Source organism: Pteropus medius, unplaced genomic scaffold, assembly GCF_902729225.1.
Source record: "Pteropus medius unplaced genomic scaffold, Ma_sr-lr_union100, whole genome shotgun sequence".
Taxonomy (NCBI): Eukaryota; Metazoa; Chordata; class Mammalia; order Chiroptera; family Pteropodidae; genus Pteropus; species Pteropus medius.
In genome coordinates, this window is record NW_024354875.1 from 27,820,496 (window position 1) to 27,841,878 (window position 21,383).

General features: G+C 33.5%; 1 protein-coding gene across 4 annotated transcripts in view; it reads right to left on the bottom strand.

Moving 5' to 3' along the window:
* TTC21B (tetratricopeptide repeat domain 21B) overlaps nucleotides 1-21,383 on the bottom strand; it is a 66,091-nt gene that overhangs the window by 32,437 nt on the left and 12,271 nt on the right. For all 4 annotated transcript variants that reach the window (XM_039855231.1, XM_039855230.1, XM_039855229.1 and 1 more), the window contains 11 exons: nucleotides 17,707-17,791; nucleotides 16,577-16,675; nucleotides 15,096-15,288; nucleotides 14,572-14,669; nucleotides 14,042-14,242; nucleotides 10,492-10,621; nucleotides 6,216-6,373; nucleotides 4,508-4,732; nucleotides 2,597-2,835; nucleotides 1,119-1,191; nucleotides 403-513 (listed from right to left, as the gene is read on the bottom strand). In XM_039855231.1, the coding sequence (XP_039711165.1) occupies nucleotides 403-513; nucleotides 1,119-1,191; nucleotides 2,597-2,835; nucleotides 4,508-4,732; nucleotides 6,216-6,373; nucleotides 10,492-10,621; nucleotides 14,042-14,242; nucleotides 14,572-14,669; nucleotides 15,096-15,288; nucleotides 16,577-16,675; nucleotides 17,707-17,791 (1,612 nt within the window). The remainder of the gene's footprint in view (nucleotides 1-402; nucleotides 514-1,118; nucleotides 1,192-2,596; nucleotides 2,836-4,507; nucleotides 4,733-6,215; nucleotides 6,374-10,491; nucleotides 10,622-14,041; nucleotides 14,243-14,571; nucleotides 14,670-15,095; nucleotides 15,289-16,576; nucleotides 16,676-17,706; nucleotides 17,792-21,383) is intronic.

Below are 21,383 nucleotides of genomic sequence, written 5' to 3' on the forward strand. Positions count from 1 at the left end.
AAAAAAAAAAAAAAAGTAAATGAACAAACAAAACAGAAACAGACTCATAGATACAGAGAACAAACTGAGGATTGTCAGATGGGAAGGGGTTGAGGAGATGGGTGGGAAAGGGGAAGGGATAGGGGTAGAAGCACAAATTGGCAGTTACAAAATAGTCATGAGGATGTAAAGTAAAGCACAGGGAATACAGGCAATAATATTGTAATAACTCTGCATGGTGTCAGATGGGTACTAAACTTTTCGGGGGTATAAATTACACAAATGTCTAACTTCATAAGTTACATAAATGTATAATCACTACGCTATACACCTAAAATTAATATAACATTGAATGTTAACTGTAATTAAACTAAAAAGAAAAATTTGACCCAGTAGATATATTTCAAATTATAAAGTACTTACCTTTGAATAGTTGTGAGTTTTGACAAGTGCTTTCCCAATTTTGCTTGCCAGTGTTCCATCTTTTGGGTTCTGATTTAATGCTTGCTCATACGCTACAATGGCTTCTTCTGGCTGTTGGCAGATACCAAAAATAAGCAATAAATAAATAGCTTAGCTGGACCCCACTAAATGCCAACATTTCTATAATTAAGTTCTATATGTGGAATACTTAATGAGACTAATAAACTACACATTTAAGTCCAGAAACCTTAATAACTTCAGAGAGGTGATAGTCACTAGCATAGCATAGGTTTTATTTATTATTTATGAAGACAAGGGCACGTTAACTGTGCCCTTGTCTTCATAAATAATACTGTGAGAACTGAGAGACAGCGTGACCTTTCATTTCTGCCAGTCATTATAAAAGCCAGATACAGTCAGAGGAGCACTTCTCTTCAAAGGAAACGCCATCTCAGCCAATAGCTCTCTTCATCCTTTTGTTTAAAGGAGACTCTCAACTTGCTTCTGATATCATCTCAATTTTAAATAATGATAGTGTTAAATTATTAGATCTCGATTTTAAAAGTGTTTTCTTATTGTGATGGTTGTTCCCTTTTTATTGTGATGACTGAATCTTTGAATATTAGGTAAACTTTATTTAAAAAAACCAAACAGAATGTTTTACTAATCACAAAGAATTTTTTTTAATCTAAGTTCAGTAGCATTAGAAACTTTACCTCTTGAATATTCATGTATGCATCACCAAGGAGGAGAAAAGAACGAGGGCTGGGCATTCTTTCAGCAATTTCTCTGTAAATCAGACCAACTCTAGTTAGTATATTGAATACAAATATCTTTTAAACCAATAAAAGCTCACTTATTTCAATAAATCAATAATCTTCAGAGTAGCTTCTATATATGCAACAGTATAATAATGTTAAAGAAAAACACCCATACCCACAATGCTAGATCGACCATTTTTTTCATTAAATATCTGCATTTTCTGAAATGCAGGTAATAAAGGTAGATAAATTCTAACTATCTAAAAATATTTCTTCTGTTATGTTTAATTTTGAAATGACATGAGAATAAAGGTACCAAAAAATGATAGGGGGGAAAAAAACACTTGTCCTATGTATCTTGGGCTCTGAGTCATAGCATTAGTCATACACTCAAATGAGTTACCTTAAAAATATAAACTCTTCTATTTCAATATTTGCTGTTTATTTTTTACATGCAAAAGTTAGACTAACTACATGTCAAAATACCAGTTACTCAAATAATAATGTGATGTTAAGTTTTTAACAAGCAGTATCTAATTTACTTGGTCAAAAATTCTATGAGAAAGATGATTATTATTCTGATTTCACAGATGACGCTGAGTTTAAGTCTATGGCTAATGTGTCAGATCTGCCTGAAACAAAAACCTATGCTTTTAACTGCTATATTATTGTGCATTCAAACAAACCAACCCTTTAAAAAAATCCTTTCATATCATTCGAGATGATAGTGCTGATCTTTAGAAAACATCCTAGAAAATATGATGTAGGAACTCTCGTTCATCCATGTATACAGGGGGTGCTGCTCAGTTTCTTTGACTCACTCAGCACCTACAAAGAATCTGAGCCGCTTTCTGAGTTTTGATATTTACATAATATAGATGAACTAATCTGACTTGGTTTGATGACTTAATTCGACATTTTACAGTTCTCAAGAAATAAAACATGAATTTTCTCTTACATGGAATGTGTCCTTATATGTTTTATCTTTTAATTTGGGGAGAAGAGCAAGAGCAATCTTTTAGGGTTAGTATGTGCATATGTCCACGTGTGTGTGAAGGGCATCAGCATATAACTCCTAAAGGCCCTGCCCTTTCACACACAAAAAAATTGCAACCCATACTTCAGTGTGGTGTGTGCTAAACCATAACTTTCTTTTGCTATAACTATTACATTAAGAATTAAATATGACCATCTAAACACCTAAACTGTCATTGCATTGCACGTAACTTTTGCTCTTTTCCTTCCCAAATGGAGATTCAAGATCTAGAAATAACATCTCATAAGGGAGGAGAACTAAGAAACTAGAGTAAGCTATAGGTAGAAATAATCATAATGACTATGATTCATGTTTTAGGGAGAGTGAGTAACTTGGCTGGAGTGATTAATGGTTGGTGGTAGAAGGAGAACATGATAAAGTTGAAATAATCATTTACCTATAACAAGTGATATATAACATTTTCTCTTTTCTGTGCTTCAGATATATATCTGCCATTTTTTCTTTGGCCTCTATAAAATAAGGCTGTTCGGATGTGACATTCCGAAGCATGCTTAAAGCTCGCTCAACATCTCCTTGGGCCAGAGCTAGATCTGCATTAGCAATAGTAACACGCAATTCTTCAGATGTCCCAGAAAATTCATGGATGGCATCTTGTAACACCTTTGCTGCCTCGTGCTGTAAAAATAAAATTAAAATAACATTAAAAAATATTAAACAAATTACACTATAAATGAGGATTTTTTCACTAAAATAATGAACAATGAGTGCTAGCATAGTTATAACATTCATGAAATATTGATGGATTTTTGAAAAGCACAAAAATGTAAAACTAAACTCAGAAATCAAATTCAGATAACATTATAAATGTTTGTTAGCTGAAAAGTGTTTTCATAACTGAGACAGCAGCAGTTGCTACACAAGAGTTGCTGCTACTATAATTTAATAAGCATTTACTTTGCACATAGCATTGTATTATCCTATCCAATTCTCACACACACACAAAAACCTGGAAGGCAATTACTATTATCACCCTTACCTTGCAGTAAGGAAATTGAGCTTTAGAATTATGAAGTTAACAAATGAGAATCAGAATTCAAGCTCATGCAGCCAGACTCCAAAGCCTAACTTCTTAGCCATGTCCATTACTGCCTCATTGATAGGATCTAGTCTACGAGTCACCCAAAGGCTCTTCGTTAAGTTACCCAAAGGCTCTTCGTTAAGAATCAGATTTCAAACTCATGCAGCCAGACTCCAAAGCCTAACTTCTTAGCCATGTCCATTACTGCCTCATTGATAGGATCTAGTCTACAAGTCACCCAAAGGCTCTTCCCTCTGCTAGGACATCATTTTTGTTATACTCCAGGTAAATGTATTACCTCACTTCCAAATCTGTAACCTCAGTGAATCTAAACTGTCATTTAAGAGTCATCTCAACTTCAGAGATTTTAATTAAGACGTGCAGGTTTCAGAAACATTAAAATGTAAAAAAATAGTGCAACTTAAAATCAACTATTTGTGGTTGAACAGTTCTTATTAAATACCTGTTACGTCAATTAGTGAAACAGAAATTCTTTGAGATTTGGCAAGTATCTAGACACAGCCTTCTTAATTTCCACTATAATATGAAAATAAACGATTAGAAACTCCTGCTACCCAAATAACAGGTATCAATGATGTTAAGTTCTTTATTTTCTTGAATTTTCTCAGACTTACATGCTTGCTACCTATCCATCCATCCATATTATTTTTTAAAGTATTTGATTTTATGATTGTCCTAAGAGTTTACCAAAGCTGTATTCATCTAGTAGTTCTTTCGTTTTCTCAACTGCTAGAATTTCAGGTTGGTACTTTCATTTTTTTCCAGTTGTACTTGTGTGTGCATGGTGTGTGTGTGTGTGTGTGTGCGTGTGTGTGCACGTGCACGTGTGTGAATACTTTTAGGATTTCACAGAATTATAACTATATTATGTTATTACCTTTCATGGTAGCCAAAGTAATCGTACATTATATTATTATACATTTTATATTAATACATTTCAGAGTATACCATATTACATTATATTGTTATTTACATTATGTTACATTATGACATTTCATGGTAGTCAACGTCAGTACACTGACATTTAAAGTCATCCAGTTAAATTATGTTTAACTTCAGAGACTTGCAGAAAGTACATGATTTTGTACAAACTAATGAGAAATAAAATTTCTAAACTTTACGACTTGTTCAAGGGAATAATTTTAGCCTTTTTATATCCTACATTTATACATGCACGCACACACACACACACACACACCTTGAATAAAAAAATTCAGATCTGAGTCACTGAATTAAAACTTGACCTACCTGTTCTCCATTTAAGCGGTGAACCTCTACCAACTCAAGAAAGATTGATAAACGATGGCTTGCATCAACTTCAGTTTTCTTGTATTTTGATTTTGAAGAAGCTCCAATATTCCTCATTCCTGGCAAACTCATTGCCATATGCAGAGTTTTAATTGCTTCTGCTATTTCTCCCATTTTCTTTTGTGACTGAGCTTTTATCAAATGATATAAAGGATATTCTCTCACCTGAAAAAATAACATTTGGAAATACTTCCTTGGAGTGCTTACAGTATCAACACAAAATTTGCAATCCATCAAACATTAAAGTAATAGATCTGTGAGGACATACTGTGATTGTATATATGAGGTCTATTTTTGTCCCTTTATTACCTTTCTGATCATTTATTGTATTAAATGAAATTCAGGAAACTGCCACTACCTAGCAACCCTCTAGATGACAACGAAGTTAATTAAGTGCTTCCAGCATGAAAGAAGAGCAAATGTGAGCTAAGTTTTATAAGGCTGGCAAATATAGTCTAAGAAACTGAGTTTTCAGGAAATGAGTTTCTCTGTCTGAGACTTCTGGAACTGATACAAAGTTATCAAAATTCTAGAAACTGTTTTTTTTTTTAATCTTTATTTTTAATTTTAAGATTAAAAATTTTAGGACACTTTAATCAAACATTGGTTTTACTTTTTGATACTATTCCAAAACATGTAATGAAGCTTCTGTCTTTACTATAGCTAGTAATAGTGTATACAGAAAAAAAAGAATGACAATAATGGGTGAGTCAAAGGGAAAAAAGGAAATAATTTAGAAAGAAGCACCATAGTCTAATGTCTGGGACAGCTACAATCCTCCTTCAGGTTGTGGTTTGAAGCCTCGGTTACCTGTGAGCTTTGTGCAAATACTCCTGCTTTTCTCTTAGACTTTATGATTAGGGTAGAGCACCTACACAAGGGGTTATTACGATGCATCACCAGCCTTGAAGACTACTGCACTAAGAAGCAGGCGCTATCTTCTGCAAACCTTGCCTAGAACTTGAATTCTCCAGTACACTGAAGAGTTCTCACATAATAGAGGGTTCAAGGCCCTGTGGACCAAAGCGAAAGTTTGAGGAGCTCCTCCATGACTCCAGGTAGTTCAAGAAGCATCTGAACCTAGGGTTTTCCCTAATGCTGAGGGATATACGATGTAACACAGAAAATCTTAGAAATCTCCTGTGTTTATATCCTCAAACTACATAGTAAGTTCAAAATGATTAAGCGTTCTTTGATGATGAATCTAAAAATAAGTTACTAAAAACTAAGGTCCAAGAAAGAAACAGGCAATAAAATAAAATCCTTATACATAAAAATATTTAGTATAATGCTTTATAGTTTACAATTTTTATACACTTTCATTATTTCGTTATTGTTAATGTTCACTACAACTACAAGGCATTATGAGTTGTATTGAAAAAAACAAAACAACTAAGGTTCAGAGGGAGATAAGTGGAAAGATCAGACACTGACCCCAGGTCTTTCATTGCCAAGTGCATATAGTTTTTTAACGCAGTTGCCTCTATTTGCCTCTCCTATGGCTTGTGATTCCAAATCTTTTCAATTAAAATATGCATTTATTAGCAAAATATTAGAGGCTAAAATAAAAACTTGTTGAATATGTAAACATTTGCTAAAGGTTCAAGGAAAGTAGTATGTCTTATCCAGTTGAGTCTGGAATACTTACCTTAAAATTATAGCTTAGACAAAGTTCAAGAGACTGAGAACACAATTTGAAGTTTTCCTGAGACAAATAAACCTGAGCCATCAAGAGATGAGCATCTGCATAAGAAGGACTGTGTTCTAGGCAATGCTGCAGATTATTATAAGCTGCTTCAATATCACCTAAGGAGGAAAACAAAGCACTATTATAATTCAAATGATTAAGAGATGGAGATTCTGAAAGACAAGAGGAAGAAAAGTAGTTAGTCTACAGAGAGTTCTACTGTTTGAACTTAAAAGTCCTCTGTTCATAAGGCTGTAGTTTAATTTCTACCTTTACCAGTTAGCTTCCTTCTAGTCTGCATAAAGAATATACCTGTAAATCAGAATATATTTGTAAGACCATCCCCCTTGGTCAGAATGAGCAAACTAGGGAAAGTGTGTGAAAAGATCAGAATCGATCACTACCGTTACCAAAAGGCCTATAAATACCTTTATTCATTTTCCTTGTCAAAAAAGGTTTATTTATTTATAATTTCATTAAAATAAGTTATGCAAAACATGGATATTTAAATAGCTAACATGTTATAATGTCACATTAACAAAGAAGATTTAGTCTAGTTATCATTTTTGGCTAGAAATTTTTTACTGTATATAATATAACAAAATAGGCCTAAGGATGTATTTCAGAGATTTAGAAATATGAGTATAGATTTAAAATGTCTTTAAGACCAACTGAAATACCAAATGATTTGAAAACACACCTACTGTAGATCTGGGAGTCTTAAAAATAAAAGGAAATAACCAAGATTAAAGTTGACTTAAAGAGTAGAATCTACATTGGGCTGGTAAATGGGGTAGGAAGCAGCTCATATTCTGAACAGCAGCACAGACTCTAGGTGCTAGTGGTTTCTTGTGACAAAACCCACACTGATCTGCATCAGCCATCTGTATAGAGCATAAAGACTTTCGGACCTTACAAAATGGATTCCATGGGAGCCATGATAGTAATGCCAACTTGCACACAATGAGAACGCCCTTAGGGTATAACCAGAACACCCAAAACCATAGAAACATCAGCCACAACTGCTCTGGATAAGCCCCCATCTGCAGGAGTTGATAAGCATGAGGATCTCACCTTGTAAGGTCCATATAAGCTGCACACTTAGACAATGCTCAAGTTTAACCTGATAGCATCATGAATAGGTGTGCTAGATCCCAAGATTCTGACCTTCTAACCTTTCGTAGCCACTGGCTTGGGACCAACATGCAGCTCTTCGCCCCACCAGTCAACAGAGCTTGCTTTGGAGACGCTAAGGCTTTTATTCCTTCGTTCTGTCGTGTAAGATGCTGTACTTCCCCTCTCTGTGTTGTGTGTTAACCTGCGTGAGTACCTGTTTGGTTTATCTGAGGTTCCACTCAATAAATCTGGCATTGTGGAAAGACAAATGAGTTCAAGAGTGTTACTTTGGCGGCCGCTTTTCTTGCTCGCAACACCATCTCATCAACTGGTCTTAAGTAGGGATAGCTAGGCCAACTCCCAATTCAACTTCGCTAAGAGAATGGGGGAAGAAGAGATCCTAAATTATTTTCTGTTATTCTCCTTAATCTTACCTGACACCTCAACAGACAAAATAAGACTTACAGTCAGGACTTACAGTTCCCAAAGGCTCAGCCCACTTATAACAAAACTCTATTTAAATAGAAAACATTTTTCTTAAGAGACAGAGGACTAATGGACAAAAATTTGTCTGAGGTAGCACATAACATTAAATATAGTGTCAAAATTTGTCTATTAACCATCAAACATAATAAATATTGGATTTTTCACTGTGATGCAATCCAGCACTCAGAACTGTGCAGACAAAAAAGGAAATGGGGAGGGTGAGCATAATAAATTCACAGGCAAATTATCACTCTGTTCCTTTAGGAAGGAGGAAGATTGAGGAGGTAACTTGAAAAAAGGAGAGAAAGTACATGGAAAAAAGAAGAATCAAGGTTTGTGAATAAGAGACTAAAGAAAATGAATAACTGAGATCAGAATCGTGTTTCTTTTAAAGGTAAGGGGAAAGATATGAGGAGTTAGCCTCAAAAGGCCACTAAACATTTAAAAATGGATAAAATCATTGTTGGGAAAAATAGACCACATAAATAAAGATCACATCAACATCACATTCTTATCTAAGAGTAGTCTAATTTCCCTTGAGGGAAAAATAAAAGACATTTCTGTCCAATGATCTGTTTCTGTCAGGGTCTTATGTACTAAATGAATATGGCTGGTCTTTGTCCCAGGTTCCTGAGAGGACATCTCTAAATCTTGGAATTTCCCAGGTGATAGGAGTGTCTCTGTGTTTGGACATAATAGTTTGTAGACTCAGGATGGGGGCTGGCCACCTCAGAAAGGCCAACCCCATGATTAGAGGCTTGGGGTTTGAGCTATGTGCTATCAGTCTGACCTGGGGGGCAGGGGAGCTGGAGATTCAGTTCAATCATGTGGCCAATGGTTCAATCCATGCCTATGTAATGAAACTCTATGGATGCTGAACCTTGGGCGAGCTTCCCTGCTCATGTTCTGTAGGTACTATCATACATCTTTGTGTTGGAAAGTTGATGTGTCCCAACTCCACAGGGAGAGGATAATGGAAGCTTCATGTCTAGAATTCTCCAAGACCTCACCCTGCCCATTCTTCCTTTTGTTGGATCATATTAATATCCTTTGCTAAAATAAAACTCTAATAGTAAGTATAGTGCTTTCCTGAGTTCTGTGCGTCATTCTAGTGAATTCTTGAATCTGCAGAGTTCACAGGAACTGTGAAATCTGTAGCCAGCTAGTCAGGAGTACAGGTGGCCCTGGGAAGCCTTCAACTTGTGGCTGGTGTCTAAAGTGAGAGCAGCCTTTATTTTTTATTTTTTTAATTTTTCTTTTCTTTATAAAAACGTTCAATGGTTATAATTTCTGGGATATCCTTTTTAGTATCTCAAAAATTAGGATAACAAACTTTATTTTAAAATTAGGATAATGATTTAGAGGCAAAGTACAAATTCCTATTCATTTAAATTACAGGAAAGAAAGACATAAAATCACTCTAAGATAATGGTGAAAAGGTTCTTGCCTAAGAGTCTTCATCTTATTATTTGGCCATGGTTATTATTTCGAGTTGAAACACCGTCATGCCCTTAACTTGTGTTTCGTTCAGAACTTAAGTGTGGTTCAGACCCAGGAAGTTGGTGCAGGACTCATTGCAGTTGGTAAATTAGCAAGAATACTGCTATTTAGACCCATGCCAGAACTATTTTAATTATTTCAGGCTGCTCCTTTTAAAAATAGTGTTAATATATGAGACTTTCATTCCTAAAGATTTTGTCAATTAAGTATTCTTATAATCAGACTTATTTATATTAAATTTCAAAATAAAAATGAATGTTTAATAAATTAATCACTGAACTCAAAGTTCCAGTTTGATCACCCAGTAGGTGATACCCATTCCAACTGGGAAGAAAGTAGAAATATCATATGGCTCAATAACAAAACTCAATTAGAAGAAGGTATTGTAGAGTCACTTTACATTGAGTTACTTTAGAGGTGAAACAAGATTTTGAGATCATCTAGTTCTTTTTTTCAAACAGTTAAAACTGCAATCCAAAAAATCAGTAAAGTCAATCTCTTAATTCTTTCCATTATGTATAAGATACAACTGTTTATGAGAATACCTTTAAGTTGGTTTCTGCCCTTTAGGACTTTACAAACTTAAGTTACTTTGCATAGTATTCAGCCAGCAAAGGTACATATATAAGAACCATATGATGGTCTGTTTATATATATCATACATATGTTGGTGTCCTAAAATGCTAAGGTTGTTTTCTTTAGCTGTATATAACCAGTCAGACACTAAATAGGAATTAATTAATACATTTCACTAGGGCCTAAAATCTGGTAAGCATTACATTTTGTTATGCCAATGAGTCAACAACTATAGATTAAAGACTAAATTATTATTGACAGGCCCCAGTACTATCTGATGGACTTTCTAAAAAGTAGTAGAACACTATTTTCCCAACAATTCACTTAATCCACTATAAACCACAAAAGTTTATAGTAATTTTTAAAGAATTAGATAGTAAAGTGAGTTATGAAATTTTATTTTGGATAAAAATTAGTTATCTGCACACACATGAAATGGGCCTTTTATCTCCATATATGTGGAGTTCTTAGTTTACTTAAATTATTTTTATCATAGAATACTAGAATACTTCAACATAAGAATATAAAGGTTCTTTTAAGATTTTAAAGTATGCCTTACCTGACAAATACTTCACTTTTGCTATTAGGAAGACAGCTTGCAGAAGACCAGGTACGGTTCTTACTATAGTCTCCAGGATTGAGGTACAACGTCTGAGAAGTGGAGAAAGAGGCTGCCCAGGACTTGCAGGCTAAACAAAACAAATGAGTAGGTCGTTTTATATGTTTTATAATAGAGTTTAGCTAAAAATAAACATATTAATTCTAATGTGAATACCAAAACTATGTATTTTTCTAAAAATTTTTCTTATTCGATTTATTGCCCAGTATCTGTGCTATGACTAGACTAATACTAATTTATCTCCCTGAAATCTATGAATAAATAATGACTTTGTTCAGGAAAATAATTATTAAATTATTATATAATTACTCATTCTATAACATATGAAAGGAGTGTTATCAGTTCAAAAACTTTATCAAGGAAAAACATCTGTCCAAAGGAAAGATAACTAAGAGGTAGAGTTTCTTTTTGGAACTGAGACTCAAGGCAGTGTGTGTTCTAATTCTAAACCTGTCTTGTGATTTACTCAATTCGATAATTAGCACTGGCCCGAGTGCTGTATGATCAGTTTTTAGAGAGTTGAGATTTTGTTTTCCTAGTCAACACACTCAGAAAGTCGAACACACTCATGTGTACTACACCAAACATCTCATACCTTTATATACCTTTTCTGCCCTTGAACTTTTTTTATTACTAATAAAAAACTAAAGCAGTACTAGACCAATTGTTTATTCATTTAGTAGTTTTCTACTTAACTAACCCTTATCTAATGGTTACCAACTCACAATTTAAAAATATAGTATCACAATTTAAATATTAAATGTAGGACAAATCCTGCTTTGTCCTACTAATGCTATTTCCTTTACCTGAAGGATGAGCCTCCCCATCCCCCACCTTACACTCCACACATACACATTCCTAACTGGAGGATGGCCTCTTATCGACAATCACTTTTACACCGAGCCATTATTACTGACAATAAAGTGTTGTATTTTCTCTCCATGTTGGAGTACAGAAAAATGTGTGCTCAAAAGGATTTTCAGAATATGAGCACCGGTGCCTAGAATACTTCAACTTCTTGACATTTCTACAGCACTTATAATCCATGTAATAATATTTAACATTCTCTATCTTCTACGGTTCCATAGTTGTTTCATATTTAATTTCGCTTCTTTTATAGGACTAAGAATCTTTATATGTCTTTAAGATCAGAACTTCACATTTCTTCACTTAGTAATAGATACACTGTAAATTTCTTAAAATGTTTATTTTCTCAGTATAATTGAAAATAATGAAAGTATAAGTGATATGGTAAGGTTATGATGTTCTTTGGCACTTGTTAAAAATTAGTTCTTGAGAAAAACCATTGTTTTTACTACAGTTTCAGAGTGAATCATTAAAAAAAAAAAACAGGACTTATGTGGACCACTTCTAAGATGTTATATTTAAAAAAAAATAAAAACAAAAAAACAACTATATAAAAGAGCCGAAGAAGTAGGAACAGAGCTGGAAAGAGAAGCCTGTCTTTCTGATATCGCCCCATGAAGACAGCATATAAGGGCTAACGAGGTTCTATCATGCTGATAAAGGTTACCATGGAAAAAGGACTAGGAACCCAGCTACATTATTTCTTGCTCCACCTACAGTTTCCTCTCAGCAGAACTGCCAGAAAAATTCTTTTAAAATGTTGATTGGAATTATGCCAGAAGCCCTCTATTGGCTCCTTGTACTCAGAATTGAAGCCAGAGAAATTACAACCAGAAATGAAATCAGAGAAATTACACCTGGTCTCTTATGCTCTGAATTCTGACTACTCCCTTCCTCCTCATTCGTCGCAGTCAAACTCCTTGTCCCTTTGGGCCACTGCACAACTGCTCCCTTTACCTGAAACACTCTATACCATATTTCAACATGACCTCTTAAAGTTTTTTTTTCAGATTTTACCATCTTAATGAGGCCTGACTAAATCATGTTATCTAAAATTACCATCCCATTTTGTTATTTTCTTATCTTCTAATGTGCTCAATCATATTATCCATCCCCTCCTGAGAGTATACATGCTAAACAGGGTAAGGGTTGGAGTTTGTTCTTAAACACTATTTCCTCAGCTCTGAACAAAGCACTGGGTACTCTCTAAGCATTTGTTGAATGAATTCTGCATATTGCTTGAGTACTGAAAAATGCATCATTCAAGGTCTAAGCAACTAAAAACAGATCATGACTGGGGAAACTGAGATCAATCCCAGGTATGATTCTTAAGGGGTTAGTTGAAAAAAAGATTATAAAAGTCTGGAAAAGCAGCACAGGTTCCCTAAGGAAAGGTGATTATTCTCATTTCCTTTTTAAGATTTACTGAAGCTATAAATCAGGGAGAATGCTAAGAATTATATTTTCGGCAATGAAAGTAGTGGCCATCATGACATCCCTGTGTTGCTCTGTGAGTGGAGTATAATTAAATCAAATTACCTGTTCACTGTCTATAACGGAAGAGTGTTGACAAATGGTCCATAGCAATATGGAATGAACCTCTCTGGTAATTCAACAGTGAGTTTTATCCTCAATTCTACTCAGAGGTAGATAAGGCAGATGATGAATGACAATAAAGATTCATATAAAATAAAAGATAATCAAGATCCAAAAGGATATGGTAATTTTGAAGTATGGAATGAATCATGAAGATAAAAGTTCATAGGAATAAAACTTTACCTAGAGTCTCATATGTGGGTTCAAAGTTACAGTGAATGACAGATTTAATGACTTTAGTTAACTGTTAATTCAACAATGGTAAAAAATGTAATATAATTACATAAAGAAAGCAGGACGGACATTCAGCATTAGGGAAGAAAAGGATTTAATTTAGGTCTTGCAGGCCAAATCCATACGTGGAATAGTGGGCACAGTGAGAGAACTAAGAAAATAAAAAAAACCTCCTCAAATCACAACCAGGGTTCTCAATCTTGTTATATAAAAAATAAAGTGCTAAAAACCTGGAATTATATAGGGAAACAAGAAAACTAATTTCCAAAATCTGAAGGTGTTTTAGGAAACAGGAATGATCCCTACTTAGACTAAATAACTAGACTTGCTCCACATCCCTCCAGAGAGCCAAAGGAGGACCAGTAAATGGGTGAACTATTTTAACACAAAGCAAAGTCTGACTTAACACAGGAAATGCAGCTAATAATCATAGTTACACAATAAGAACTATATTTTTGAGTGCATCGAGAGGTGGGACAGGCACTTAATGAAGATGTTATTATATAAATTCAAATATAAGGTGGGTGTCTGAATTAGATGACTTCTAATAGTTCTTCTAAACTCAAGATTTGAAGATTTTATCAATTACAAATGAATATTTATAAACCAATACATTTATTAGCTGATAACAGTCATTACTATAACTATTGATTAAAAATTATTTCAACTAATATATACAAATACTTTCATTTTAAGATATGACATAGTCTAACATGTGGAAGATAATTTATTAGCACCTTTTATAATACATAAAGTAAATGCATCTTTAAAATTAAGTCCCACAATGACTTACCTGCATTGGACAGAAATTCAGATATTCTGTAATAATTTCTAGCAAGAAATCAGGATTTAACTTCTCAAAATACTGTATGCCAAGAGGTAAATCTTCTAAGTGAGAAAAATGAGTGTCCAGGACATCATTCAACAAATTAATAACTTCTTCTTGTCGTTTATTTTTCTTCATAGCAAGAAGTGCATGTAAAAAGGTTAGTTCCTAGAAAATAAGTACTTTTTATAAATTACTCCATTCAGTTATAAAGCCATTTATTTCTACTTAGGTTTCAAATGTATATAAAGTGCTATTTATGTGCAATATTTGTTCAGATTTAAGTATTAGCTTGGATGGATTTTTAGAATCTTGTGGAAGAATATTTAAGGTCTAATTTTGCATGAAGGTAAATTAATAAAGGAAGTTACATATTAAAATTAGTTACATATTAATATTAGCCCTTTAAAGACATTACTAAATAATAAAGAATTTAAAATTTCACATTTCATACATAGTATCCGGAATCTACCACTTGATAAAATAAAATACTGTACCGCAGATTTTCCAATAGACTGCTGAATTTCACTAAGAAATTCTAGCTGCTGATCTGCATCCTGTAATTGTCCTTCTATTAACTGACATCGGATAAATCCTAAAACCAAATATAGACAAAAATAGTCAAAGTCCGCATCAATTCAGACATGCACAATTTCAGCTAACACAAACAACATTAATAAAACTTGTTTCTTCCCCCATAATATAAAAAACTTCTAGATTAAAAAAGAAAAACGAAAAGAAAGAAGAAAAAGAAAAGGGCAAAAGAAAATAAAACAGGTATCTTGGTACCCATATAAAACCTGTTACGATGGAATTCATAAGATACAGGAACTATTTCATAAAAATTATTCTCCCAAGCTATTTATAAGTAAAAAATTTATTTTTAAAGACTTTATTTTCTATGGTGGATAGTGGAGAATAATTTTAGAAAACCACAAAATACATGTTTTTAATGGCAGGTATGAAAAGCAATTATAACTTGCCTCTATATGAGGAACATTTATAGAAACAGCGGTCATACCAATCAGTGCGGAGACACTAGTTTCATCCAGTGCCATGGCAGTCTTATACCACTTTGACGCCTCTTTAACTTTTCCTTGTAAAATCATTTGGTATCCAAATTCTGCAGCATATTCTGATTGCTGAGGGTTTAAACTGAAAGCTCTTTCTAGAAATGTTTGAATTTTTTGAAGAATGAGTTGATTACGTCCACACTAAAAAGAAAAAAAAAGAGTAAGATTACTTACTTCTTCTACTCAGATGGATTATTTTTTTTCTAAATACACACACACACACACACACACACACACACATATATTACATATATTACTTGTATAGCACAGAAGTAAAATAAAAAATAAAATTATTTAACAAAAAAACTAAAACTTCTCTATTTACTATCTACACAGTGCAGCAAGAAAAGAGTTGAAAAGTACACTTCTAATGATATTGCACAAGCATATTTTTAGAACTCTTTTCAAACTGTCTGATTGTTTTACAAATCAGACAAAAAAATCACTACTTTAAGGTTACATATATTTTTTATGGAATCAAAAACTAAAGATCTGCTTTCCCCCTAAAGACAAGAGTGCCACCAGTGAGAATATTTTAAACAGTCATGCCTCAGAATCTTCTTGAAAAAAGCTTAAAAAATATTCCAGAAATGGCGATGCCGCTAGAATAAATACGCAACTTTTGAAGAAAATATTTAAGAGTAAAATACTAAACTGTTTGAATTTTTGCAAATTAATCATGTGTCTGGAAACAGGTAAATAAAAAGGGTAAATATACCCTCCTTAACTCAAACTTTTGTGACAGCAGGTTTTGTTTTTCTCTAAACTTCACATAATCTGACAATCTTTATTTTTAAATAGAGAATTCAGTTTATTCATGTCATTTAACAAAATCTTTATTTTTTTCTTTCGACTTTATATTTACTAATTATTTTACTTATGTGTACCTTTTTCCTTTTTTTCTAATTTAATTAAGTAACATTTCAATCCTCTCATTTCTGGTATTCATTTCAAGATTCTGCTGTATTTTTCTATTCTATTCCTGATTACCTTCCTTTTATTGGGTACTTGTAACACATTTCTTTACTATTATAAAAAAGGTAAGATACCAACCATCTCCCCCACCAAAGTAGTCTATTACCCACATTAAAATTTTTTTCAAAATTTTTAAAAACAAAACAAAGAACCACCTTATTCATAAATCCAATGCTCTTATTAAAATAAACTACTTTCTATTTCTTTTGCCTGAAAGGAACTTCCCTATATCTTTACAGGCTCGGCAAGTGCCTCTACCTTCATGAAGCCTGCATGATGGCTTCTTATAGATGGAAATCATTCCTCTGAACTGTGTTTCTTAGGAATGTATCACATATTTATACATGTATAATTTTCACTTTAGGCCACATGCTCTTTAATGCCTCAACCTTTGTGACTTATTTTCAGTTTCTAGCTACAGATAACAGAACCCTTCTTTAGTAGGCGGTCTTACAGTTCTGCTGAAGGCTATTGTGATCTTATAAAAAAGTGGAGCATTCTGTGGTTCCATGGCATCCAATGCATCTCCTAAGTTTTCCAGTGTGGTTGCAGCCTAAAACAAAAGTAGGCAGTATTAATGTAAAACAAAGATAAAAAGAACATAATATACAAACTAATGAAATTTTATATGTTGTATGATGTATCAGAAATTCTTTTAAAAAGCTCAATAATTGTCAATAAAGAATTGAGTTTTAGAATGTGTTTCTTTAATATTGAATGGATACTTTTGGATAGGTAGAGACATCCGTAATATTCAATTAGTTGTACATGCCAAGCTCCCTCTCCCATAATTAATTCATGACACAAATGAACTATGAATAATATTTATAAATAATATTATGTGAGGTCAATCATTGCATTACCTACACAGTCTGGTTTACATTTAATATATTCTCTAGAATAGAAAAAAAAAATGTCATTAAGATACACTAAGTAATTTCATTCAATGTCTGGAAAACTGACTTTAGAGTTGCCCCTACTAAGATTCTTTTAATATTTACTAAAGTACTTATTAAGTAATGTCACATTAACTAATTTAATCAAACTAAACACAAACCAAATCTACTATTTATTATAATATTATTTGCTTCAGACTGGATTTTGGCATTCCATAATCCAGCTTGTAGTCAATGTGTTCACTACTAAAGAAACATGTGCCTTATTATAAGGTCCAATGAGCTTTCATCCTAAGCCCATTTAACTTATACAAACCTAATTAAAAAATACCTTGAATTATATTTTGCATGTATACTCTTCCATACCCAGTATCACTGGTTACATTAATCATATATATTACTACATGGGAGTTTTGTATGGAAAACCACTATACTGTAATTAATGATCTAAGAAATTTTCAAGGGTAATTCTAACAATATAATGTTTTTTACTTTACTAGTTGATTTAAGAAGCTCTCTCCTTTGTTAAGGTGTAGTTCCAGCAATCAACTAAAAAGTACCGTGACACCCATTCTAAAAGAGCACTTCAAGGTTCTAACATAAGTTCACGTGAGTATGTAATTACATATATTTTTTTATACTTAAAAGTTTTAATACTTTAAACTTAAAATAGTACAATAAAACTTACCTTCTCTATATCCCCCTCTCTACACAAATAGTAAAGAGCCAGCATTCTTAGTGCTTCTACATTTTGTTTATCCTGAAGCATTAACCTGCAGAAAAACATTTCATTTAATGTTGAAATAATTTACATGTTCTCTTTTATTTCAGGGCTTAAAATTTTGGTTTGCTGGTCTGACAAGTGCACTGTCTAAATAAGTAATTTTACTTAGTAAAATGCATCTCCTTTATGAAAATAACCAACCTCATGATTTCAATTAAAAAAAAAAGTCTGCATCTTAATGTTAAATAAGTTTAAAAAACATATGAATAGACTGTACCAGCCTCATGAAATCCTTTGGCAATCTTAAGTAAAGTATTAGCCAACCATACACAACGGCATACTAAAAAATAATTCACCTTGAACAGGCATATTTATTATAAGAATTCCAGGAATGCAAAGATGCGTTGAGTATTAAAAAATCCGTTAATGTAATTCACAACATTAAAACAGACTCCTATGTGATAAAAACAAATCTGAAAATATTATGAAAAAATATTCTGTTAATAATAGGACCCCAAGAAGATATAATCTAGGTAAAAACTCTGTAAAAGTTATAAAGATTCCTATAAACTTCACTCAAGGACATTTAGAAAAGGAACTGAACAAATGAGGTAACACACTAGGTTTCTTCTCATGGATGGTGTGGTACACTGAATTGCTAGCTCCAGGTTTTCCACTCTCTCTGAATATGTGCCTTCTGCCATGCAACTGAGAAACTCCTCTTACAAAAGTGGGAGTGCATTTTACTGTTCCTTGATTGTGAACTTTTTTTTTATACTGGCCAATGGAATGTGGGCAGAAGTGGCAGTATGCCAGGCTAAATTTCAAGCATCATTTATTTGTTTGTCCTTTTGATTTCTGCTATCACCACAAGAAGAGCTTCCTCTGGGTGGCTGCTGCTCTGTGACTTGAGCCCAGGGGAGAACACACCGAGAGCTGACCAGAGCCCATACTGCAACGAGGTGTCATGTCTACCCAGCCGGATCCGAAGTCTGAAGCAGAGCCCCAGCCAAGCCTGGTCTAGATCAACCTACCCTAGACGACCACACAAAAGTGAGAAATTAGTTCTTATTATCATAAGCCCTGAGATTTGTAGTTGTTTACTATGCATTAATAACTGCCTGATGATAATACTCATTGGGGTTAAGAAAAAAAAATTCTCCCCAAATAATCTATAGATTTAATGCAATTCAAATCAAAATTGTAAAGGGTTTCTTTTTAACTTGTTAATTCTGATGGTCAACTACAAATGCCAAGAAAACTTTCAAAAAAGAAGCAACACGATGGAGAACTTTCCCATTCAAAAGACTATTGATAGTAGTATAAATTAGCATAACTCCTTAGGAGAACAATTTGGCGGTGTCTCAAAATTTTAAGTGTGTATATCTGAGGCAGAAACTACAATCTGTCTCCTCAAATCCATTCTTCTTTGCTTATTTGCTTGGGCACATGGCTAGCCAACATCTCCCAGCCATCTTTGCAATCAGATATGGCCAATGTGAGATGAAGCAATATATGCCATTTGTAGGCCAGAGCTTTTAAGAAAAGTGGAATGGCTCCTCCACCCTCTCTTCTTCTACCAGCTGGATACCAACATGATGAGGTTTTAGAAAAATGGCAAAGTTGCAAAATGGAAAGAGCCTAGGTCCCCTAATGACAGTGTAGAGGAAGACTGCCTGATTAACCATAACACCCACCCAAAACTGCTACATCTAACAAAAAAATTCTACTGTATTAAAACCATCAAGTGTTTATGTCTATTTTTCATAGGAGCTTAGCCTTCTCTAACAAATATGATATCCTTTGATTCAGTAATCCCTATTTAGGAAACTGTCCTTCAGGAATACGCCTATATCTGTATAAAGATTATATATGTGTGTGTTCACTGTAATATTTAGAATGATGAAAACTGGAAACAGTCTAAATGCGTACCAATGGAGAAAGATTAAATGAACTATTTGTATGTTCACTGTATAGAATGATATTCATTGTTAATAAGTAATTAGGTATATCTGTGTAAATGGATACAAGGATGTTCATGAAATATCAAGTTAAAGAAAAATCAAGGTTAAAAAATGTATAACGAGGCTATTTTTAATTTTATAACTGTTCCCCCCAAAATATATTTTTAATATATTATATAGATACTACACACACAGACATACACACACAGACATACACACACAGAGTGCATAGAAAAGAAATCTGGAAAAAGACAAACATTACTGGTGCCCAAATTGCGGCCTCCATATATCATTTGCCACTAAAAGGGATTTGACTTCCCTGGACAATGGCTGATACTCATATTGGGCGGTTGTAATATACAAAATGACCCTGGTACATTTTGCCGTACCAAATAGCAAGGAAACTATGAAAGATTGCTAGGATCATGTCAAAAGGACTTAAAACTAACTTGAAGAGACTAATAATGGCCAAAAATAAGTTTGAGCAATTATTAATGGCCAAAAATAAGTTTGAGTAATTATAATAACTGAAATTGGTAAAAACATTCAAGTTTAATCCATGTCATATAACCAAACAAACCTAAAACATTAATTATTAGAGGATGCTAGATATTAGAGGATGTTTTTGAAACCTAAAAATAAAGAAAAAGACTCAAACATTTATCCACTTTTCTTATATGAACTATAATACTAGATAACCAATCAGTAAATTAGATGTTCTTCTCAACAGAAGTATTCCAGTTAAGAAATGGAGAAAGAATGATATAACCATATTGTAATCCTAAACCAACCACCTAGGTATTGAGCACAAATTGCTGCTTATATCACAAAATGAGAAACAAGCACAGATGATGTCCCTTTGACGGAAGAACACATCACCACTTATGAAGTAATTGCCAAAAAAAATTTGAACATGAACATAAACCAAGTCTCTAGATACACTATCAATTTACAGGAAATACAGAGGATAAGGAACAAGTTATATGGTATATGGCATATACCATATGGCAATCAATACAATACATATGGAAACCTTCAAAATAAAATACTGGTTTCTTTAACTTAAAAACACAGCAAGAAGAAAAAGAGAAAGGAGAGGAAGAGGGAGAAAGAAGGAGAAAAAGGGTGGGAAGGAGGGAAAGGGGAAACTCTGCAATGACTTACACTTCAGAAAGAAAAAACAAATTCCTTATAATGGCCAACAAGATCCTTCATGACCTGAAATGCCTGCTCCCTCCCACTCTTCCACTTTTTCATTCCAAGTCATCCTCCTCCTTCACACTCCTTAAATATATGACACATACTCTCGCCTCAAGGTCTTTGCACTTGTTTTTCTTTCTTTCTGCAAAGTTTCTCCCAGATATCTGCATGCCTTGCTCTCTTTGCTCAAATGCTATCTTCTCAGTGAGGCCTTCCCTGACCATCCCATAAAATCAAACCTCCTCCCCCCACCCCCCATTTCACTTTCTAGCTTTATATTTTCTCCATATCACTTATAATTTTCTACATTCTAGATAATTTCTCATTTGTTCTGCTTATTATATGATTCCTGTCATTTGAATATAAGCTTCACGAGGGCAGGGGTATTTGTTTGCATAATAGAGTATTTGTCTCAGAACAGCCACTCTGATATTTATGTAAATCAATAAATTCAATGTTAAACAGTGCAATGTTAAG